Genomic DNA, 22,404 nt, shown 5'->3' with positions numbered 1-22,404 from the left:
AGGAAGTTACATAAATAGTGGGATAACAAGATGAACTTCTGCTCTCCTCCTGCACTGCCAGATGTCTGCCCTGGCAGCAGAACTGGAACAGCACATTAAATCAGCAGAGGATCTGATTAAAAAAGTGACTGTTGCTCTGTGGATTTGGTTTCCTGAACCAACTTGGTAAAGTCACTTCTGCTGAACCAACTGGGTAAAGGAGTGACCCAGTCAGAAGTGACTCCTTCACCCAGTTGGTTCAGCAAACTAAACCCAGAGTGACTGGAGAAGAGACTCTCTCAGCTCCCCTCTAAGGCAACAGAGCTAATTCTCAGATTTGGGTGTTGAGTGATGGGTGGGGCAGTGACAGACCATCCAAGTGTTAAAGTTTCAGCACATCTGATTTCCAACACAAGTGGCCAAACACTTTGGTCAGACTCAGATCTTTCTTTCTTCTCCTTAAAGAGTCTTGATCCTTTCATCACTTGATCTTTGATCCATGACAAAGATGCCTTCATTCCACTGTGGACAGAGAACACACCAGGAGCAGCTGATGGACTGCACTGGCAGCTTCCCAGTGGGCTCTGCAACATTTTTATGTGACAAAGTGAGAAGGTGCCAAATTTTCTCTCTTTTCAACCTGTCAGATCCCATCACAAGAGGAGCACGAATTCCTGACTTCAACACATTTGTTCAGATGGCTGCAGGAAACGTGAGTGACTACAAAGGGAAGGGGAAGGAGGAGGTGTCCACGTCCTAATGGACACCAGGCTGTGAGCCAGTGGGAAAAAGTGAAGGAATGCTGGATTTCTACCCTCAACATCTCACAGAAAATGGAGATGAACTTCACTGAGCTGTGAAAGGGACTGGGTGCATATCTGGAATTCCTTCACACACAAGATGAGCAGTTGTCCCATTCAGCCAGTGAAAACAGGGATCTAAGAGCCCCTTTCCTGCAGACACTGTGCTCAGCACCTGCACACACCCAGCTCTCCCAGCCCCCTCAGAACTGCTGAATGAAGCTCTCACCTTCTTCAAAGTCAACCTCAGAAACTCTTGCAGGCTGCTCAAGGCTGCTTTCTGACTGGGGTTACATTTCACATCTCCACTGCCTCGGGTTCTCACAATTACCACGTGCCTGATTTTTCACAGGCCTCAGTTAAGCTGATGCTTTATTTCAGCTCCTCATTAGCAGCAGCTCTTAATGGCTGAGGGTGAAAGGAGAGAGTCTGCAGTGGACTGTCAGAGAGCAGCTTTACTTACTCTGTTGTTTTGTACACGTCAGAGTAGAGCCCTGCCTTCTGGTACTTCTTCTTTGGGGGTCGAGGGGCTTTCTTCTCCCGTTGGGGCAGAGCAGGCAGAGGCTGCTCAGGGTTCTCAGGCTCAGGTGGTTTCCCAAGGGCCTCCTGTGGACTGGGAGGTTCAGCTACTGGCTCAGAAAAACTGGAAGGAAAGAGTAAAGATTAAAGATTACCTTGCAATAAAGATTCCCTCACCAGATTTCATTATTCCTCTCTGTTGTCTGCTCAGCAGAAAAAGTCTATGAATTAACAGTTAATTCAACAGTCTCAGCTAATTAAAAAAAATGCAACTCAACGACCACGATCAAGTGGGGGGTTAAGCATAATCTGAAGAAATGTACAATATTTTTGTGGTAACATTATTAGTTATTACAGAAAGAATGTTGTTTGTACTGCTAATGTTTATCCCTTGGAGCCTCAGTTGAGTAATTCAGAAGGCAGCTCATGCTCTCTGACTCTGGACTCTAAAAATAGTGTGTGGTAACCCTTTCCTTGGCCTTCAGGAGAGTCACAGAGCAGCCCCTGAACCCATTTCTGGAAAGGAAAACTTCTGATCTGTTTGTTGATGACTCTGGGGACAAGCATGAGAAGATTAGATCAGAGAGGGATTCCTGGTGTGGTCCTTTGCTGGTGACTGCAGAGGTGCACCCCTTACCTCCTCCTTGCTGCCTTGGCTTTACTCTTCACTCTGTGCACCCAGTGATCTCACCTCACACCCTGTGTTTGGCTGTGATCTACCCTGGTAACACTCCAGAGTTCCCACAACTCTTCAGAGTTCTTTACTGCACACAGGAGGGAGGAACAACCTGTGGCACCTCAGCAGTGACCCCGTTACCGACTCATCAAACTTACCCTTCACCAACACAACCAAAAACCTGCTTCACTTGAGCCACAAGCACAGAACCAACAGTTTTAGGTCTCCTGAGATCCCATCCTGTTTTGGGGTGTGTTCAGTGCCTGAGGAAGGCCTGGAGCACACTAAAACATGTTGATTCCCTCTAAACTGAGCTCCTTAGTAAAAGCAGATCGTTACAGGTGCTTGGTGAGATTCAGAGGAATCCCTGAGCAGAGGGTTCCCTCACGGATTGAAACGTTACAAAATCAATAAGGGGACAAAACTGCAAGGGAATCACCTCTTATTGCTCTCCTGTTCATCCTCAGGCAAAGACTTGTGCCTCTTCCTGGCCTGTTCCTCCGGCAGCCACCTCTTCCTCTTCCAGCCCTTGCGGTGCTCGGGGTTCAGGTTCACGCTCTGCACCACGGCCTCGATGACGTCCGTGATGGTGTCAGGGCCCAGGTGCAGGGGGCTGCTGCTCGGCTCCCCGTTCTCCAGCTCCTGGTTGACCAGCCTGTGGGCCTGGAAGGCCTGCATGGACACCACGGCCTGCAGCGGGTACTTCCTCGGCCGCCCCGGCCGCCGCTTCACGAAGTTGTTCCCGGTCCGCGACTGCCTCTGCAGCTTTTTGGCCTTCAGGATCTTATTGACGTGGTCCAGATTTTTTTTTGTGGCCAGGATCTTGTTGTAATTGCACATTTTCCTCGCTTGGCGCTGCATGGCCTCCACCACGCTCCTCTTGAGGTGCCTCGGGGAGTAGCTGCCGGGCAGCCGCTCCGACAGGAGGGAGATGCTGTCGCTGCAGGAGCTGCTGGGAACGGCCGGAGCCGCCAGGTTGTCCTGCTTGCCCAGAGCTCTCTCCCTGGAGTGGTTCCGAGCGGGACTGGCTGAGGGTGGCACGTTGGCCATCACGGCCTCCAGGGTCTTGTCCAGCGCGGGAGGGCCCTCCTGTGCCATGCGCTGCAGCAGAGTGTCCACCGAGTCCTCGGCAGCCGGGGCCAGGCGGGCGCTCCGGGCTGGCACCGACATCCCTGCAACACAGACACGGCCTGAGGCAAAGCTGGGCTGGGACTGGGGAGAGGCAGAACTGGATCACATCAACTGAACGAATGGACGGGACTGGGGAGAGGCAGAACTGGATCACATCAACTGAACAAACGGACGGCGTTCCGGGCCCTGGGACTGGGGAGAGGCAGAACTGGATCACATCAACTGAAGGAACGGACGGGACTGGGAAGAGGCAGAACTGGATCACATCAACTGAAGGAACGGACGGGACTGGGGAGAGGCAGAACTGGATCACATCAACTGAAGGAACGGACGGGACTGGGGAGAGGCAGAACTGAAACACATCAACTGAAGGAACGGACGGGACTGGGGAGAGGCAGAACTGAAACACATCAACTGAAGGAACGGATGGGACTGGGGAGAGGCAGAACTGAAACACATCAACTGAAGGAACGGACGGGACTGGGGAGAGGCAGAACTGGATCACATCAACTGAAGGAACGGACGGCGTTCCGGGCCCTGGGACTGGGGAGAGTCAGAACTGAAACACATCAACTGAATGAACGGACGGGACTGGGGAGAGGCAGAACTGAAACACATCAACTGAAGGAACGGATGGGACTGGGGAGAGGTAGAACTGGATCACATCAACTGAATGAACGGACGGCGTTCCGTGCCCCGGGACTGCCCAGAACGTTCCACGACCAGACACCGATTTCCACCCGTGACCCCCCTCCTTCCAGAGGGAAGGAGACACTTCACATCATCAGTTTTAACATGAACAACTATCAACAGTGATTTCCTCTTTATTCACACTCAGCCCCTTCCAAGAGCAAAAAGCAACGAGGGTTCACACAATCCAGAACTCAAGCCTCCTTCTATTCAACACTAAAAGTGTCTCCACACATAAAAATTCAACCCTGATAAAAAACTGAGGAACATCTTAAATGTTTTTAAACCACTTTTCCTGTTTTGTTTTGTTTGGTTGGTTTTTTTTTTATGGTTTGGAAGCACTGAAACAACTTTTTCATTGCTGTTGCAGGTTTTTTATCAAAAATACAAGCCTAATGAGAACTGATTGGATAAAGGTAAATCAAAATATCTGGACAAAAGAGAAAGGTTAATCTACAAAGGAAGTAAATTTAGATCTCACTTTTAAAACTGTTATATGCTTTAGAGCTGCAGACTGGTGTTTGAAAAGGAGAATTTCCAGGTCAACCGTGTAGATTATGCCGCATTAAAAAAGGGATTTGTTCCAAACCCAGAGCTTCCCAAAGCTGCCCTGCTGCTCCTCAGTGATAACATTCCCTCAGAAGAAACCCTGCTCTTCCTGGAATGAAATGGATGCTGCCTCCTCATAAATACATCACAACTGCACATTAGCACTGACAGAACGTTACAGGAATTGTGGCCAATTATTCAGATCAGATCTGCTTAGCCCAGGCTGGAGCCTGAGCAGTCTGGTGTCCAGGGAACTGTCACAGGGAAGAGCACAAGGTGCTGTAGGAAGGGTTCTACCTTTGACAGAAGGGAGATTATTTGTGAGTTGACAGAGACAAAGCACAACCAGTTTAAATGTTTTCCAGCCCCAGGGCTCGCTGGTCCCAGGGTGCTGCTCTGGAGAAATGGAATCCTCACTGTGATTCCAAAGCCAGGGATTTTAAGTGCAGAAGAGAAGGTGCTTCAGAGAGTTTGGGGGAGGAAGAGGAGGAAGAGCAAAGCACGTTTCAAAAATCCCCCTCTGACCAACGTCCCTCCCGGTGACAAAGCACAAGAGAGGTCTCCTGTGAGCTGACTGTGAGCACCTGCACAGCCCCAACAGCTCCAGAACAACCCAGATTTACACCTCCAGCTTTCCATTTCAGATGGAATAACCAAGTTAAATCACCCTTTGCTTTCTCGTGGCCTTTAGAGGCACGTGGGGGCTCCTCACAGAACCCAGCACAGCAACCCCCACCCGGCCTGCTGGGTGTCCTGGAAGCAGAGCTGCTGCTTGGGAACGGCTCCAGAGGGATGGGACACTCCAGGCTCCCATCCCAGGGCCAGCTGCAGCCCTCTGACAAACCCCCTGAAATCCCACACGCATTCCAGATCCACGGAAAACACAACAATGGCCGGTCCTTTCAGCTGCATCATCCACTCTGGAGCTGAGAAACTCGTGATTCATGTCATTCCAATGCTCCTGCACAGAACACTCCCGAGCTTTTAACACTTCCCATTCCTAGAGCTACACTGAGGCAGCTCCCCTTTCCAGGGAGTGAGAAGAAGGTGGATGAGCCAGAGGAAAAGGGGAGATCCCTTCCCCATGCTGAGGAGTTTGCAGCCTGTACTGAACGCAGCACCGGTTGCAAACATCTGCTTAAAGGGGGAAGGAAACAGTTTTGGCACATTCTTGCTAGATGGAAATCCCAACTGTCCTGGAAGTACCAATCCCAAGGGTTCACCACGTTTTCCAGTCACCTTGGGTGTCTAAGGATGTCTGAATTCTGCTATCAGGAGTGTTTCTACAACTGGGTTTCTTACAAAATGGGTCAACACGCTGGATGTCCCTCTGTCCAACCTCAGGGAAGCTCCCATTCCATCTTTACAGAATCCCAGAACAGTTTGGGTTGGAAGGGACCTCAACTCTCGGGGATGGTCCCATGCAGGGCTAAGGGTTGGACTTGATGATCCTTATGGGTCCCTTCCAACTCAGCATACTCTGGGATTCTGTGTTCTCATCCCACCCCCTGCCCATGGAAGGAGTGGAATCTCGCCAGTCTTTCCTGTCAGGGTCTGGTTCATCACACATTTCACAGCTGGATGGTAACATGCAGGAAGTGAAGGTTTTCAGATCTTCCCTGTCACAGCTTGGTCCATAAATCCGACATTGTCCCAGGGGTGAAAATGTGACTGCCAGGAACACACACACCTCCACACACAGGTGAGCTCCTTACAAAAGAGAGCCCAAATACACAGAATCACAGAATCATGGAATTGTTAATGTTGGAAAAGACTTCCAAGACCATCCAGTCCAATCTTTGTCCCATCCCCACCTTGTCCCCCAGCCCAGAGCACTCAGTGCCACGGCCACTCCTTCCTTGGACACATCCAGGGGTGGAGATTCAAAACCTCCCAGGAGCCCATTCCAATCCTTAACAACCCTTTCCAGCAAGAAATTCCTCCTCATGTCCAACCTGCCCCTCCCCTGGCACAGCTTGAGGCTGTTCCTCTCATCCCATCCCTTGTTTCCTGGGAGCAGAGCCCGACCTCCCCCCGGCTCCGCCCTCCTGTCAGGGACTTGCAGAGCCAGAAGGTCCCCCCTGAGCCTCCTTTTCTCCAGGCTGAGCCCCCCCAGCTCCCTCAGCTGCTCCAGCCCCTTCCCCAGCTCCATTGACCCATCAGGAGGGAGAACCTTTCCCTTCCTCACGATCCTCAAGCAGTGAGGTGCAGGGAATGTCATCCCACGGCCGAGGAAGCTGTTCCAATCCTGCTGCACAAATCTGCTCAGCTGCCCCAGGACTGGGCACCCCACACTCGTCCTCACTTGAGGGACCTGATGAGGTGCTACCAGAGCTCCTGTCAGCACTTCCATCCCTCTCCCAGGATCATTCCTGACCTGCCTGGGGGCGTGCACAGCTCTATCATCAGTGATAATGGGATGAGCAGTGTGTCATCCTCCATCACCTTGCCAGGATTCCCACCTGGGAGGAGGAAAACCCAACAGCACAGCCCTGACCCCGCCAGGGCAGAAACCCTCCAGAGCAGCACAGGAGTCAGGCTCTTCCTCAGGGCAGGAACCCTCCAGAGCAGCACAGGAGTCAGGCTCTTCCTCAGGGCAGAAACACTCCAGAGCAGCACAGGAGTCAGGCTCTTCCTCAGGAATTCATTCATTCCTCTAAGTCATGGATTAATTGCAATGTCACAGGTCTTGAGAACATTAAAGCCCTGAGCTTCACAAGGCCTAACTCACCCTGGTGAGGAGCCAAACCTCTCCCTGCCATAGCTGTGCTGCCTCTTCTCAAGTCTCCCCGTTCTACACCCAATCCACAGCACTTGGATCCCAAAATACCAGTGGAAAACCCCGTTCCCTCCACGAGCTGAAGTCCTGACAGTGATGCTGCGCCGGTCCCAGTGAGGTCTGAGCTCAGCACTGCCCCCAGACCAAGGCCCCTGACACGACTTGCCTGGAGGAGACGTGCTCTCCGACGTGGATCTCTTCCTGGAGGGGCTGCAGTTTGTGCTCTCCGACGGCCTCTGCGAGGGTTTGTCCTGGGCTGGCAAAGTGCCTGAGGGACAGAGGGGGGAGAAGCACAGGAACCATCAGCTCACTCTGGCAGCACCAACCCAATGCTCAATATTCCAACTGGCTCTGGTTTGGCTTTGGGAACACTTCTGTGCCTGCTGAACGCAGGGGAAGGGTGGAAAAGGAACACCAAGAAGGAATTCCTCACAGGCTGATGGAACAGGCAGGGCAGTGAACAAGCCATGAGTAAAAACAGGTAATAACTTCAGCATGGGTTTTTATGGGAAAGAGAAAACCCTCATACCCCTACTTTCAAATGAACCCCATGGCTTCATTCCTTGATTTTCAGGGAAGAGTTTGGAAAGGAACCCTGTGGATTATCTATGCCAACCACTCTGCTCAAAGCAGGGTCAGCTAGAGCACGTTGCTCAGGGCCACCACGTGGGGTTTCCCACATCTCCAAGGGATTCCACAACCCTCACCCTCACTGTGAACACTGTTCTCCTCTGTGCCAACAGAATTCCCTGAACTTCATCCTGTTCCCTGTGCCCCTCTCCTGCCACTGGGCACCACCAGCACCAGTGTGGCTCCTTCTTCTTAGTTCCCTCCCATCCAGCACTGGACACACTGGGAAGAGCTCCCTCTGCATCCTCTGTTCCAGGCTGGCCGATCCCAGCTCTCCCAGCCTCAAATCCCAGCTCTCCCAGCCTCTCTGGATGAATGATCCCAGCTCTCCCAGTCTGTCTGGATGAATGATCCCAGCTCTCCCAGTCTGTCTGGATGAATGATCCCAACTCTCACAGCTCTCTGGATGAATGATCCCAGCTCTCCCAGCCTCTCTGGATGAATGATCCCAGCTCTCCCAGCCTCTCTGGATGAATGATCCCAACTCTCCAGCTCTCTGGATAAATGATCCCAGATCTCCTAGCTCTCTGATGACCAATCCCAGCTCTCCCAGCTTCTCTGGATAAATGATCCCAACTCTCCCAGCCTCTCTGGATGAATGATCCCAGCTCTCTGGATAAATGATCCCAGCTCTCCTAGCTCTCTGAAGAAATGATCCCAGCTCTCCCAGCTCTCTAGATAAATGATCCCAGCTCTCTGATGATGAATCCCAGCTCTCCCAGCCTCTCTGGAGAAATGATCCCAGCTCTCCCAGCTCTCTGATGACCAATTCCTGCTCTCCCAGCTCTCTAGATAAATGATCCCAGCTCTCCCAGTCTCTCTCAATGAATGATCCCAGCTTTCTATATAAATGATCCCAACTCTCCCAGCCTCTCTGATGACCAATCCCAGCTCTCCCAGCCTCTCTGATGACCAATCCCAGCTCTCCCAGCCTCTCTGGATAAATGATCCCAGCTCTCCCAGCCTCTCTGATGATCTATCCCAGCTCTCCCAGCTCTCTGATGATCTATCCCAGCTCTCCCAGCTCTCTGATGATCTATCCCAGCTCTCCCAGCCTTCCTGGATGACACAGGCTCCGATCCCCTGTTTGTCTCTGTGGCTCTCCACCAGACTCACTGCAGTATTTCCACACCTCTCTTGGACTGGGGATCCCAGAGCCATTCCAGATGTGGCCTCTCCAGGGCAGAGCAGAGGGAATAACATCCCCCTTGACCTGCTGGAGGTGCTCTCCAAAACCCAGCTCACGATGCTTTTAAAATTTTTTAAATTTGAAAATTCTTTAGATTTGTCCCTTGTTATTGCTGCTTTTCCTCCTCGAGATCCCATCACATAAAACCCCCAAATATTCCTGTTTCACGTAAAAACCCCAAATGTTTCTGTGTCAGTGCATCACAGCAGAGCTGTGAAAGCCCCAGGGCCTAAACAAGTGAGGATGATGATTATCTGCACACAAACCAGCACTGCATTTGAGGCACCTGCAGAACACGTTTCCCTCTGTGTCCTGACTGCACAGGGCTTGCTGTTACTTGCTAAATCCCTGGATGATGCCATGGGGCAGCAGGAAGCACAGTTACCATTATTTGAGTTAAACCCATTTGTAGAGAGCTACAGAAGCCCCACAACTGCTGCAGGGTGAGGGGACAAGGCTGGTCAGGGCAGCTTTGAGCAAAGACCTGTTCCTGTCCCCCTTCTCACACATCAATATTTTCTCACTGTAACTTGTTGTGTTTTCCTAAGCTTTAAAGAATCCCCATTACTCTCGAAAGCAAAGGCTGTGGGAGTTGTTAAAATGCCACAGAAAAAACCTGTGTGTTGCAATTATGAAAATGCCGAGACATTAAAAATTCAGAGGTTTGCATGAAACCCCAGGGGAAGCACAAAGGCACGTGGCAGCACGTGAGGGGAATGTGCAGGTCCTGCAAACATCCAGGAGTCACCAAATGCAGCAGGACAGAGTTTTGTTGTTCCCCTTCAGGACATGGCTCATGATGAACGAGCTCAGTGCTGCCTGTTTGGTTCTGAGCTCCTCCCTCCCAAACTCCACCAAAAGGAGACAGGGGGACACTGAAGTTCTGCCCAAACTCAAGGCCTGAGATTCCCCTGAAATTCCCTTAAGGGCAAGGAATCCTGAAATTCCCTGCCCATGTCCATGGGCTTCAACACCCCAAGAGAGACCCTGAGGGTGTGCAGCGATGGCAGAATCCCTGAATGCACCAAACTGATTCACCAGAGTCTCTGGGGAAATCTCCTCTGAGATCCTCTCTTGCCTCAAAGTTGGGAATTTTTGTGATCCTGGGCACTCTCAGCTCCTGCTGTAACACCTGTGAGGGGCTCCATTGGTGGAGGGAATGAACAACAGCACTTTTTTCCAAGGATTCCAACTCCTCAACAGGGCAGAGGGATGGTCTCCTGTTCCATTATTTCTTCTCAACAAGGGCACCATCACAAGGCTCCTGTCATTATTATTATTATTATTATTATTATTATTATTATTATTATTATTATTAACTTTATTTCAATTATTAAAGAGCTCTTAACCCCTGAGTTTCCCCTCACTCCAAGGCCCCTGCCCACCCCTCCAGGCTGGGGGGGCTGCAGGGTGCTGGGCTGCCAGGGCTTAAACCACGAGCAGGATCATCCCAGGGGGAATTTCCCTCCTAAGGAACTCCAGGATCTACTGCGGACCCCCCGACCCGCCCCGTGTCCCCCGCACCGAGCGGGGCGCGGCCCGGGAGCGGCGGGGCCGGCAGGGGGCGCTGCTTCCCGCCGGTCCCGGGGGAGGGAACGGGAACGGGAATGGGAATGGGAACGGGAATGGGAACGGGAACGGGAATGGGAACGGGAATGGGAACGGGAATGGGAACGGGAATGGGAACGGGAATGGGACATCGGGATAGGGACACCGGGACAGGGACACCCGGACACCGGGATCCCTTGGGACAGGGACCACCGGGACAGGGATACCGGGATCCCTTGGGACAGGGACACCGGGACAGGGACACTGGGATAGGGATACCGGGACACCGGGACAGGGACCACCGGGACAGGGACACTGGGACAGGGACCACTGGGACCCCCTGGGACAGGGATAGGGACACTGGGACGCCCTGGGACAAGGACACTGGGACAGGGACACCAGAACCCCCCAGGACAGGGATACCGGGACAGGGACACCAGAATAGGGACACCGGGACAAGGATATCGGGACCCTCTGGGGCAAGGGACACCAGGACAGGGACACTGGGACAGGGACACTGGAACCCCCCAGGACAGGGACATCGGAACCCCCTGGGACAGGGACCACCGGGATCCCTTGGGACAGGGACACCAGGACCCTCCGGGACAGGGACACTGAGATCCCTCGGGACAGGGACCATCAGGACCTCCTGGAACAGGGACCACCAGGATCCCCCAAGACGGGGACCACTGGGATCCCTTGGAACAAAGACACTGGGACCCCCCAGAACAGGGACCACCAGAACTGGGACCACCGGGACCCCTCAGGACAGGGACCACCGGGACAGGGACCACTGGGACGCCTCAGGACAGGGACCACTGGGATCCCTTGGGACAGGGACCCCTCAGGACAGGGACCACTGGGACCCCTTGGGACAGGGACCCCTCAGGACAGGGACCCAGCACCACCTGGGCCGGCCGGGTTCACCCTGAGACCCCACAGGGTCGTGTCCAATCCCGGCGGTTCCCGACAGTGCCGGTGATCCCACGGGAACTGCCCCAAGGGCACCTGTATCCACCCCAGCCCGGGATGTCTCCCCTCAGTCCTGGCCCAGTGTCTGCAGAGGGGATGGATGGAAGCCACACAGCCCGTTCACCTGCACCACCCCCAGCACGCCACTCATCCCACTGCCCTCAGCCTTTCCTGCCAGGACTGTGAGTGGCACACACTGGAATCATGAGGGGCACACCAGGGCACACTGAGGTCATGGGAATCATGAGGGGCACACCAGAGAACACACTGAGGCCACAGGAATCATGAGGGGTACACCAGGGCACAGGCAAGGCCACTGGAAACAGGAGTGGCACACTGGGGCACACCGAGGCCACGAGAATCAGGAGGGGCACAGCAGGGCACACACTGAGGCCACAGGAATCAGGAGGGGCACACCAGGGCACACACTGAGGCCCCAGGAATCAGAAGGGGCACAGCAGGGCACACATCAAAGTCACAGGAATCATGAGGGGCACAGCAGGGCACACACCAAGGCCACGAGAATCAGGAGGGGCACACCAGGGCACACTGAGGTCATGGGAATCATGAGGGGCACACCAGGGCACACTGAGGTCACAGGAATCAGAAGGGGCACACCAGGGCCAGCTCACGACACACCATCACTTGGTTGAAACAAGTCCTGGTGTGCAGCTGCAGAAGTTCAACTGGGAACTTGGGATGAACAGTGTCCTACAGCGTCCTACAAAAGGGCAGAGCCTGGTGACCTGTGTCCCTGTGGCTGTGCCAGGGCCACACAACAGCCCTTAGGTGGAAACTTCCACCTGCACTTCACCTCCCAGGACACTCCAACCTCTGCTGATTGCCCAAACAACTGACCCGACTCATCTCTAACACGGCCCATCTGAGGATATCTGGCATCAGCCAACATCATAAAAAGAATGTGCTCATCCAGCCAGGCCAGGCTGATGTTCAAAAGGCTCTGGAGATGAGGCAGGTTTTCATGTGGGATACTCTGAACTAAAGCACCATGAATACCCTCTGTGGGTCCCACAGACCTGCTCGGGAAGGGCTCCCCGATGGGATCCCTGTCTGCCCGTTCCAGGGCTCTGATCCAGCATCTCCCCACTGTGCACCTGCAGCTGGTTCTATAAATAACCAGTCTGGGATGCACCACGGGTTTTCCCTCCATCTGTGCCTTTCCTTTTATCTTCCACGGTCACGGATTCAGGATCACCACTCAGCACCTTGGCTCAAAACAAACACCCCAAACCCGGCCTTTCTCTTTCCTGGTTTAAGTTTTCCAAGCCTGCACGTTGGGAAATCCTTGGGAATGAGCCAGACACCAGCCTCACAGCAAAGCCAGCCAGGTTCCAGGGTGGGAATGCACTGGCTGGAAGTGATACCTGGCACCTGAGGAATGTCAGACATCCTGGGACAGGGAGTGGGCAGAGCCTTCACCAAGAAGCACCTCTGCTCTCCCCTTCCTTGGGTCGTTCCTCACACAAACCCGAGTCAGACCATTCACCCCAATGGAAATCCTCAGGAAATTCCCAGAACTGCACAAGCTCCCACAAACAATTCATTCCTTGGAGCCAAATTTAACCCTTCTGGTTAAATTGGAATTTCTTGGAATTTCTCCTTCCATCCTCTCATGGCTCTGTTGCCCTCTCCACACTCCCCCCACCACCTCGAGGAGCTTCAGTGCCAGGAAACAGAACAAAGCAAAATGAACTTGCCCAAGATGCAGCTGCATCCCTTAAAATAAAACATAAACCCCTCAAAAGCCAAAATAAAACCAAGAGAAAAACCCCCTCCACACACAGGTGGGCAGGAGGCATCCAAGTGGGAGCATTGCAAGGGAAGGAGCAAGAGGAGAGTCAGGAATGTGAGGAGGGATTATTCAGTGCTGGCAGCTGGTTCCTGGTCTGTGAAACATCAGTCACAAGTGGGTTTGGACAGTGATTTAAATTTCGAGGGAGAATACAGGCAAGGAGGGGAGGGAGAAGCAGCTCAGACTTCCTTCAGACATCAGAAACAGGCAGGAGCACAGGCCACACTTGTCCTTCCCAGGTTATCTGTTCCATGGCCTGGCTGACACATCCATGGTAATTAGGATAAAGCGTGAAAATTATTCCCAAAACCATCTGTACTAAGCAAGTGCAGCACTGAGTGACACTTGGGCCAGCAGGGAAAGCAGGAATAGTTTCCTGAAGTCCTACATTTCACACGAGATTTTCCTCCCTCTAATATTATGCAAAGTTCAGGGTTTTGAGGGGAGGTGCTCTCTGACAGCAGCACTGCTGCTCTTGGCCACACACACTCAGCTGTTCCTGCCTCAGTTTTGCTTGAAGCATTTCCCACCCATGAATAAATCCAAAATTTCAAGGTTTGGTCTCAGGCATCCCCAGGATCATCCCCAGGAGCTTGAAAGCTCTGTTGTAGCAGATTATCAAAGTAACTAAACAGAGTTACCAAAAGGAAGAGGAAACATTTTCTCAGATGGAAATGCTACAACAGTAGCACCAACAGCTGGTCTAAACCAAACCCACCAAACTCCAAACCAAACGGAAACAGGGCTTCGAAGTATCAAAAAATCAGGAGAAATTTCACCTCGTTTCTCCAGGAAGTTAAAATATTCTGGAAAAAGCGAAGAGCTTTCCATGAGAAAGCATCCTCAGCCCGAGTGCAAGGAAGCAAGAGGACTCTGCTGGGAAGAGGGACACACCCACACAGGGTGCCCCGGGTGGCTCTGGGGGAGATCCCATGCCAGCCTGTCCTGCTGCGAGCGGGAACCCCCCACAGCTCCCCACAGAGCCAAAGCTCCACCTGCCCCCGTGTTTGGTGTGACAGAACCCAGGAGAGCAGGCCCGGGGCTCCCTTACCTGAGAGGGGCTGCAGGGCCTTCTCCAGGGAGGGCTCCTTGCGCAGGGGCCGGGGCAGCGGCGCGTCCTGGGCGCCGAACAGCCCGGGGCTCTCGGGCAGCTTCTTGCGCGCGGCGGGGCCGGCGGGGCCGGGCGCTCGGCAGCTGCCTATTGCACTTGTGAAAAGGTTCGTGTGCTCCTCGGCGCCGGCGGGCTCCGAGCCGGGGGGGAACCCCCCCAGGGACAGGGCCGGGGAGCTCTCGGAGCAGTCGATCTGCAGCGGGGTCTGCAGGCCCAGCGCCAAGGAATTCGACTCCGAAGGCTCCCTCCTGACCCACTGCTCGTCTCTGCTCAGCAAACCCGTGGAAGGCGACAGGTGTGGGCACGACATGTGGCACCTGTGCTTCTCTTTGTGTTTGTACCTCTCTCCCACGGCCTCCTTCCCAAACCTGTAGCGCTTCAAGGACTCCAGAACCGTTCTGGAGGAGCTGTTGGCCGTGATAGTGTCCATGGAAACCTGCGGCTGCTCCGAGGAACGGTGCTCCCGGTGCTTGTGGCGGTGCCTGTGCTTGTGCTCCAGCATCCAGCCGTAGGCCATCTCGGGTGGAACGCTGGGGTAGGTGCTCATGGACAGCAGGGGGGTCCTGCTCGTGGTGAGGAAAGCTTCCTGGCGCAAGAGTTTATGCTTCTTCTTGTGGTATTTGGTGGGGTTGAGGAGCAAGTGGCCTGTATGCATGTAGGAAGGTGGCGGCAGGGGGGTGGTGAAAGAAGGAGAGGGTGGAGGAGGGTAAAGAGTCGGAGGGTACCTTCCATAATAACCTAATCCTATGGGAGCAGCTGCCAGGGGGGACGGGGAGTAAGGCATGCCATAGGAGGGGTAGAACCCGGTGCTGGACAGGGGAAAGCTGAGGCTATGCATGAAGGGCATTTCTGCCATAGCTTCCCGCATTTTTGGAGGCCTGCCTCTCTTTTTCTTTAAATCAGGTTTCCTAATGTAGTGCAAAGGATCTAAAGGAAAAGTAGGGTGGGTGTAGAAACTGTTGAAGTTTATCCTAAAAATGGTGGGCAGCAAATCCCGGGGTATAAAATGGTGACTCCGGTGGGTTATCCGAATTTCACTTAACCGGCTTATTAACTCCTCCAACTCGGCGAGGAAGTCGGGGTCCTGCCTCCCCCGGAGCTGAGGGTACTTCTTTTTCCTTTTCCTCTTCTGCCTCTTCATCTTGTCGTAGCTGAGGTAATCGTGGCTGCGGCGCTTGCACTTGTGCTTGTGCTTCTCCTTCAGGTTGCCGAGCACGGTGGAGGTCTCGGGCGGGAGCAGGGACACGTGGTCGAAGGAGTGCCTCTTCTTCTTCTGCCCGCAGAACTTCTCCGCCCGGTCCGAGGTGCTGTTGTTGTCCGTCCCGATGCCGCTGTCGCTGGGGATGGTCTCGTCGCTGTGGGACTCGCTCACGGGGGACGGCGTGGCCTCCTTGAGCGAGGTCAGCTCGCTCAGGTGGGAGGGCGAGTTGGGCAGCAGCGTGGGCGGCGACAGCCTCCTCCTGCCCTTGGCCGCCTTCTTCATGGCCAGGGTCTGCACCACGCCGCCCTGCCGCGCGTGCAGGTGCAGGTAGGGCACGGGGCTGGGCTCGACGAACCCCGCGTCGCTGCTCACCGGGCTCTGCCCCCCGCTCACGGCCGACGACTGGGAGCAAACCGGAGACGGGAGCACCTCCGAGGGGTTCCCCGCGGGAGGCAGCAGGTGGGGCAGGACCTGGCCCAGGGACGTGCCGGGAGCTTGCTGGGCAGACTTCTCCAGCACGGTCAGGCTGGCGGCGCTGCTGGCCAGGAGGCCGTTCAGGACGGCTTTGGGCTTCCTCCCTCTCCTCTTTCCTATGTAAATCGTTCCTTTCTTGCTGACGTTGATTTGCTGGCCCAGCTTCGAACCGAACGTGGCGGCCAGAGTCGACACCGTGTTGTGGAGCTTGGATTGCATCTTCCCTTTGGTATTTGGTTCCACTGTACTGGACAGGATCTGATTCAGGAGTTTCTTTCGCTTCAGAGTTTTCATTTTATTTATTTTTCGAATAATTGTTTTCATTAACTGTCCGTTATTTCTCTTGGCAACTTTTCTGTCTGAGTCTACTTCCAAATCACTCATGCTGCAAATACTGGGGCTTTGGACCTCTTCAGGCCCTCGGAGCTGGTCCTTTCTCTCAAAGAACTCCCCAGGTCGATGCTGCTCACTTTCAGGCCCCATCTTGCTCGAGTTCTCTGTTCCAACAAAAGGTGCCACGGACAGAATAGGTGGTTTCGTTTTAATCGATGACCTGATCTGTCTTTTAGGTCTCCCTCTCTTTTTAGGAAAAGGTTGTCCCGATAAGCTCTGCTTCAGGGAGGGAATTTCAACCTCAGGCTGCAAAATGGGAGGCTCTTGCTCTTCTTTCGACTGCACCGAGAAGACTTTTGACGCCGGAATCTTTAGAGTCCTTTTGGGGGGACCTTCGAGCTCTGGCATCTCCTTGGGTTTAGATCTTCCTCTTTTGGGTTTGTACATGTCAGGCAAGAAATCATCCGCCATACACAAGCTCGAGGGTTGTTTGTGGGCGCTGTAGAACTTCTGGGTTGGTTTGTCAGTCTCAGCCAGCAGTGCCAGGGACTGGCCACTGGCTTCGTTCAGCTTCGGCAACTGGTGCTTGACGAACTCGTGCTCCACGAACGAGGACGACCCGATGTTCTTCAGGAACTTGGCCTGCTCCAAATTGCTGCTCGACAGTGCACTGTAGGAAATGTTCTTGAAAAGCTCCGACCTTTCCAGCTCCAGACCCTTCGGAGGTCGACACGTGTTCCTCGACACCACTTTAGTCCATCGGGGCTTCCTTCCTTTTCTCTTCTTCAGAGGCTTCGACTGCTGAGTGCTGCTCAGGTTCTTCGCTCCTTGGCAGGATTTATCGGATGCAGCGATCGCCCCGATCTTCAGGAACTGCTTGCTGCTGAACAAGCTGGTAAAACTGACCACGGAAGGAGTGACAGTGGCGTGGATGCTCGTTTCAGCTGCCAGAATGGGCTTTTTCCCCGTGGAGGGACTGGTTCTGGAAGTCTCCACGTAAGAAGCCTTTGAATCGCTCAAATCTTTGTCAGCGCCTTTAAAATCGGCGCCGAGGGGGTGGCTCAGGGTCCTGCTCAGACCCAGGATGCTGTCAGAGGAAAAGGGAGTCTTGCCCACGGGATCAGAGATGCCTTCCAGGAGCTCTGCCGTGGAGCTTAAGTGCAATGAGTTGGATGGCAGCTGGGAGGAGGATGCTGAGAGGCTCCTGCTCAGGGTGGGGACAGACACGGTGGGGGAAGGGGAGGGGAGATTCCCCTCTCCCACTGCACTGAACGGGGACTTGGCTGTCGACACCTCCGAGGCACCTCCTGTCCTGAAGTCTGGTGAAGTGCAATACACTGGGGGCTGCTTCTCGTGCTTGGATGCTTCATAACCCCCCTTCTCGCTGGAGGAGAAGGCGTCCTGGGGAACACACATCCCCTCGTTGAACATCTCCTTGCCCACCTCGGCGATCTCCTTCCGAATGGAAAACTTCTCCAGGATGCTCTCCTTGTTCTGCCTCACGACGTGCTTCTCGAAGGGTTTGCTGGGAGGGTTTTCCTTCAGTAAATCCGCGGGCTCGTGGCTCTCCAGGCTGCTGAGGTTGGAATTGCAAGGAAGCTTGAAGGGCTCCGAGGTGGGTGTGAGGGAATCTGCCTTCAGCGTCCCAGAGTCCTTGTTGGCCAAACCAGCTGGGCTGCCAATCCCTGCCGGCTTCTTCCCACACTCCTTGCTAACCAGTCCCACTGGACTGCTAATTCCTGGCATCTTCCTCCCAGAGTCCTTGCTAACTGGTCCCACCGGGCTGCCAATCCCCGGCGTCTTCCTTCCAGAGTCTTTGTTGCTCAGAACCGTCGCATTCCCACTCCCCGGCATCTTCCTCCCAGGATCCTTGTTGAGCAGACCTGCAGGACTAGTTACCCCCAACAGCTTCTTCCCAGCGTCCTTGTTAACCAACCCTGCTGGAGTGCTGATCCCTACTGGCTTCTTGAGAGGCTCCTTGGAAGTCAATCCAGCTGGAGTGCTGATCCCTGGAAGTTTCCTCCCCACATCTTTGCTGATCAACCCAACTGCAGAGCTGGTCACCGGCTGCTTCTTCCCAGAGTCCTTGTGCACCATCCCGGGGGGAGAGCTGATCCCTGGGGGCCTCTTGCCAGAGTCCTTGCTCACCAATCCAATCAAGGGGCCGATCCCCTGGGGCTTCTTCCCAGAGTCTTTGTTCACCAGTATGGCTGTGCTGCCAATCCCCAATGGCTTCTTCCCTGAGTCCTTGTTCACCAGCCCCACGGCGATCCCAGAGCCCGGCAGCTTCTTCACCAAATCTTTACCAACCATCCCACTGGGATTGATGGTTCCTGGCGGCTTCTTCCCAGAGTCTTTCACCAACCCGGACGCGCTCCCGTTCCCGGGCTTCTTCTGCTTTGTTTTGGAAGACTTGGAGGGAGGACAGGTTGCAATGAGCTGAGCCAGTTTCTCTGTGACAGTTGTTGCTCCGTTGATTTCTGTTCTGTCCTTTAAATCGGAATTATGGCTGCTGATCAGGGTGGGAGGAGATGACTTCATGTAATCCGTCATTTCTGAGTGCAACGGGGAAACTTTCTTGGATAAAGGGGTTGTTTCTACTTGGACACCTTCTTCTGCGTGTAACTCAACCGGTGCCACTTCTCCAGCTTTCTTGTAGGACTTTGAAGGGTCCTAGGAGTCAATAAAACAACAAAAAAGTCTTTAGGAACAGAGCACAAAGTATCTCTCTGAGTAACACGGTATCTTTTGATGCTGAGATGATTAATACCTGCTCCAGTAACAGGGGAACTGTATGAGCACAGCTTCACCAACCTATCATTTAAATAAAATAATAGATCCAATAATAAAATATTGTAAATATTACAATAGATGGATTATGCAAATATTGGCAATATTAATAAATTACTAATACTTAAAGTAAAATTTTAAACCAGTAGACACACTGAAGCTTTTCTGACATTAATAAAACCCAAACTCGCTGCCAGCCCCAAAACACAACCCATTTATTCTGCCCCCCCCCCCAGTTATAAACATTCTCCAAAAATACTGTTGCTGTTTGTTAATAAAACCCCACTGACAACAATGCACTGGGCTATTTATAGTGTGAGAGCACTTGAGGAGCTCACATGGTGCTGAGCAGCAGCTGAGCAGGGCCGTGTCCCAGGACACCCCCAGCCCCTGCAGCAACAGCTCCTCCTCCCAGCAGACCACTGACAGCCAGAGAAAGAAGGAAAGTGAAATAAAACAAGTCAAATCAGCCTCCTGTTTGCACAGGGATACACGTGGAGCAGCTCAAACCCGCAGTTATTTCCGGTTCTGACCCAAACAAATCTGAAATTTATTTATTCTGTCACCTTCCCAAAGCCTGCTGGGAACATCCCGATAAATGGATGTTCCATTTTGGGAGGGCAGTGTGTACACACAGCACCCAACACATCCCTGCAGGGCAGGGGATTCTCTCAGGAGTGAAGGTCCTGAGCTCAGAGGAGGAAGTTCTGACCCAGTTCTGCTGCCCCCAACACAAGAAGGACATGGAACTGCTGGAGCAGATCCAGAGAAGGCCACGAAGCCAATCAGGGAACTGGAGCCCCTCCCCTATGGATGGAGACTGGGAAAGTTGGGACTGTTCAGCCTGGAGAAGAGAAGGTTGTGTGGAGATCTCACAGCACCTTCCAGGGTCTGAAGGGGCTCCAGGGAAGCTGGACAAGGACTGTTCCTCAGGAACTGGGGTGACAGCACAAGGGGAATGGGCACAAACTGAGAGAGGGGGAATTTAGGTTGGATATTAAGGAAGAAATTGTTCCCTGTGAGGGTGGTGAGGCCCAGGCACAGGTTATGCCATGGATGCCCCATCCCTGGGAGTGTCCAAGGCCAGGCTGGACAGGACTTGGAACAGCCTGGGATAGTGGAAGGTGTCCCTGGTGGAACTGGATGAGCTTTAGAATCCCTTCCAACCCAACCCACTCCATGATTCCAACCACAAACACACACAAACTGGAAACCTCCTGGCACCCACCACCTCCAGCTCTGGGAATCCCTGGGATGCAGAGAGTCATGAACAGCACTGGAACAGCCTTGCTGGGCACCCTTCAGAGAGTTACACCCCTTTCCCATGGCCTGAGATCCTGAAAAGAACTTTGGAAGGAAACTTTAACCTTCTTTGTTCAGTGGATTGAAAAATTCACCTCAATGTTGCCTTGGGAATTAACTCCTCAGCCCTGTGTCTGCTGAGCATCCACAATATTCCCTCTTTCTCTGATTCCTCTGTCTGCTCTGCTACCCCTCAGCCAGGGGCTGTGGTGCCCTCACAGTGCCTCTGCTTTTCCCCATCCACCTCCATCTCCAAACAAAGAGCTTGGAAGTTTGAGCAGACATTTAAATAATAAACACATAACTGAGCAAACCCTTCCAAACACCAGCTTTGATCTGAGCGAGATGCCAGGATTCTGAGAACGTGGCTTTAGCATCAAACAGGGAGCCTCTGGAAGCTGAAGGCAAGTGCCCTGGAGAGCTCCTTTCTCATCTGAGGGTGAGGGAAATCTCCAAGCACAGCGAAAACGATTTCAAAGAACGCGGAAAAAACAAAACGAGAAACGTCTGGTGAGATGTCAGAAAGGAGCCAAAAAAGTTCACAGCTCTTTCAGCATTTTGAAAGGCAAAATTCTTATATGGGAAATTTTTTTCATGTTGTTTTTTTTGGCCATAAATCCACTTAACAATCAGTGTAGGATTAACAGGAACGTTTTGGGGGGAAATTTTAAGGAAAAAAATTCCTCTGGTAACTTCAGGCAGAGACACCTTGAACAAAGCATGTAACCTTTGGAGGGGGTTGCAGTGGCTGCAAAACCACTAAAAAACTCCAACATAACCCACAAAGTTTGTTCTTGCAATTCTATATGATTAAAAAATGCAGATTTTTGGTTAAAGTGAATGGGAAGTATTGCTGTCACTGAGGAGTATCCCACAGGATGTTCCTGTGGGATAGAGACTGAGCTCTCCCTCAGTCCCTGGGATCCCTGATAGCTGAGCTCTCCCTCAGTCCCTGGGATCCCTGGATCCCTGATATCTGAGTTCTCCCTCAGTCCCTGGATCCCTGATATCTGAGTTCTCCCTCAGTCTCTGGGATCCCTAGGCCCAGATCCCAGTTTTCTCTCAGTGCCAGGAATCCCTGGGTCCCAGATCCCAGTTCTCCCTTGATCCCTGGCTCCCTGATCCAAGCTCTCCCTCAGTCTTTGGGATCCCTGGCTCCCTGATCCAAGTTCTCCCTCAGTCTTTGGGATCCCTGGCTCCCTGATCCAAGCTCTCCCTGGGTTTCTGGGATCCCTGATCCAAGCTCTCCCTGGGTCCCTGATCCAAGCTCTCCCTGGGATCCCTGATCCAAGCTCTCCCTCAGTCCCTGGGATCCCTGGGATCACTGATCCAAGCTCTCCCTTAGTCCCTGGGATCCCTGATTCAAGCTCTCCCTCAGTCCCTGGGATCCCTGGGATCACTGATCCAAGCTCTCCCTCAGTCCCTGGGTTTCCTGGGTCCCTGATCCAAGCTCTCCCTCAGTCCCTGGGATCCCTGGGATCACTGATCCAAGCTCTCCCTGGGATCCCTGATTCAAGCTCTCCCTCAGTCCCTGGGATCCCCGGGTCCCTGATCCAAGTTCTCCCTCAGTCCCTGGGATCCCTGATCTAAGCTCTCCCTCGGTCCCTGGGTTCCTGAGATCACTGATCCAAGCTCTCCCTGGGTTCCTGGGATCACTGATCCAAGCTCTCCCTCGGTCCCTGGGTTCCTGAGATCACTGATCCAAGCTCTCCCTGGGTTCCTGGGATCACTGATCCAAGCTCTCCCTCGGTCCCTGGGTTCCTGAGATCACTGATCCAAGCTCTCCCTCAGTCTTTGGGATCCCTGGGCCCCTGATCCAAGCTCTCCCTGGGATCACTGATCCAAGCTCTCCCTGGGTTCCTGGGATCCCTGGCTCCCTGATTCCAGCTCTCCCTGGTATCCCTGGGTCCCTGATCCA

At 53.4% G+C, this 22,404-nt stretch overlaps 1 protein-coding gene across 1 annotated transcript in view; it reads right to left on the bottom strand.

Annotated features, from left to right (window-relative positions):
• Window positions 1–22,404, bottom strand: part of ASH1L (ASH1 like histone lysine methyltransferase) — a 66,756-nt gene that overhangs the window by 31,663 nt on the left and 12,689 nt on the right. The window contains exons 3-6 of the mRNA XM_064638389.1: window positions 14,327–19,067; window positions 7,290–7,391; window positions 2,414–3,146; window positions 1,243–1,422 (exon numbers count right to left, since the gene is read on the bottom strand). Coding sequence (XP_064494459.1) covers window positions 1,243–1,422; window positions 2,414–3,146; window positions 7,290–7,391; window positions 14,327–19,067 — 5,756 coding nt within the window. The remainder of the gene's footprint in view (window positions 1–1,242; window positions 1,423–2,413; window positions 3,147–7,289; window positions 7,392–14,326; window positions 19,068–22,404) is intronic.

The sequence above is a fragment of the Pseudopipra pipra genome, chromosome 29 (assembly GCF_036250125.1).
Source record: "Pseudopipra pipra isolate bDixPip1 chromosome 29, bDixPip1.hap1, whole genome shotgun sequence".
Classification (NCBI taxonomy): Eukaryota; Metazoa; Chordata; class Aves; order Passeriformes; family Pipridae; genus Pseudopipra; species Pseudopipra pipra.
Note: the sequence above shows the minus strand (reverse complement) of the source record. Positions and strands in the feature narration are given on the sequence as shown.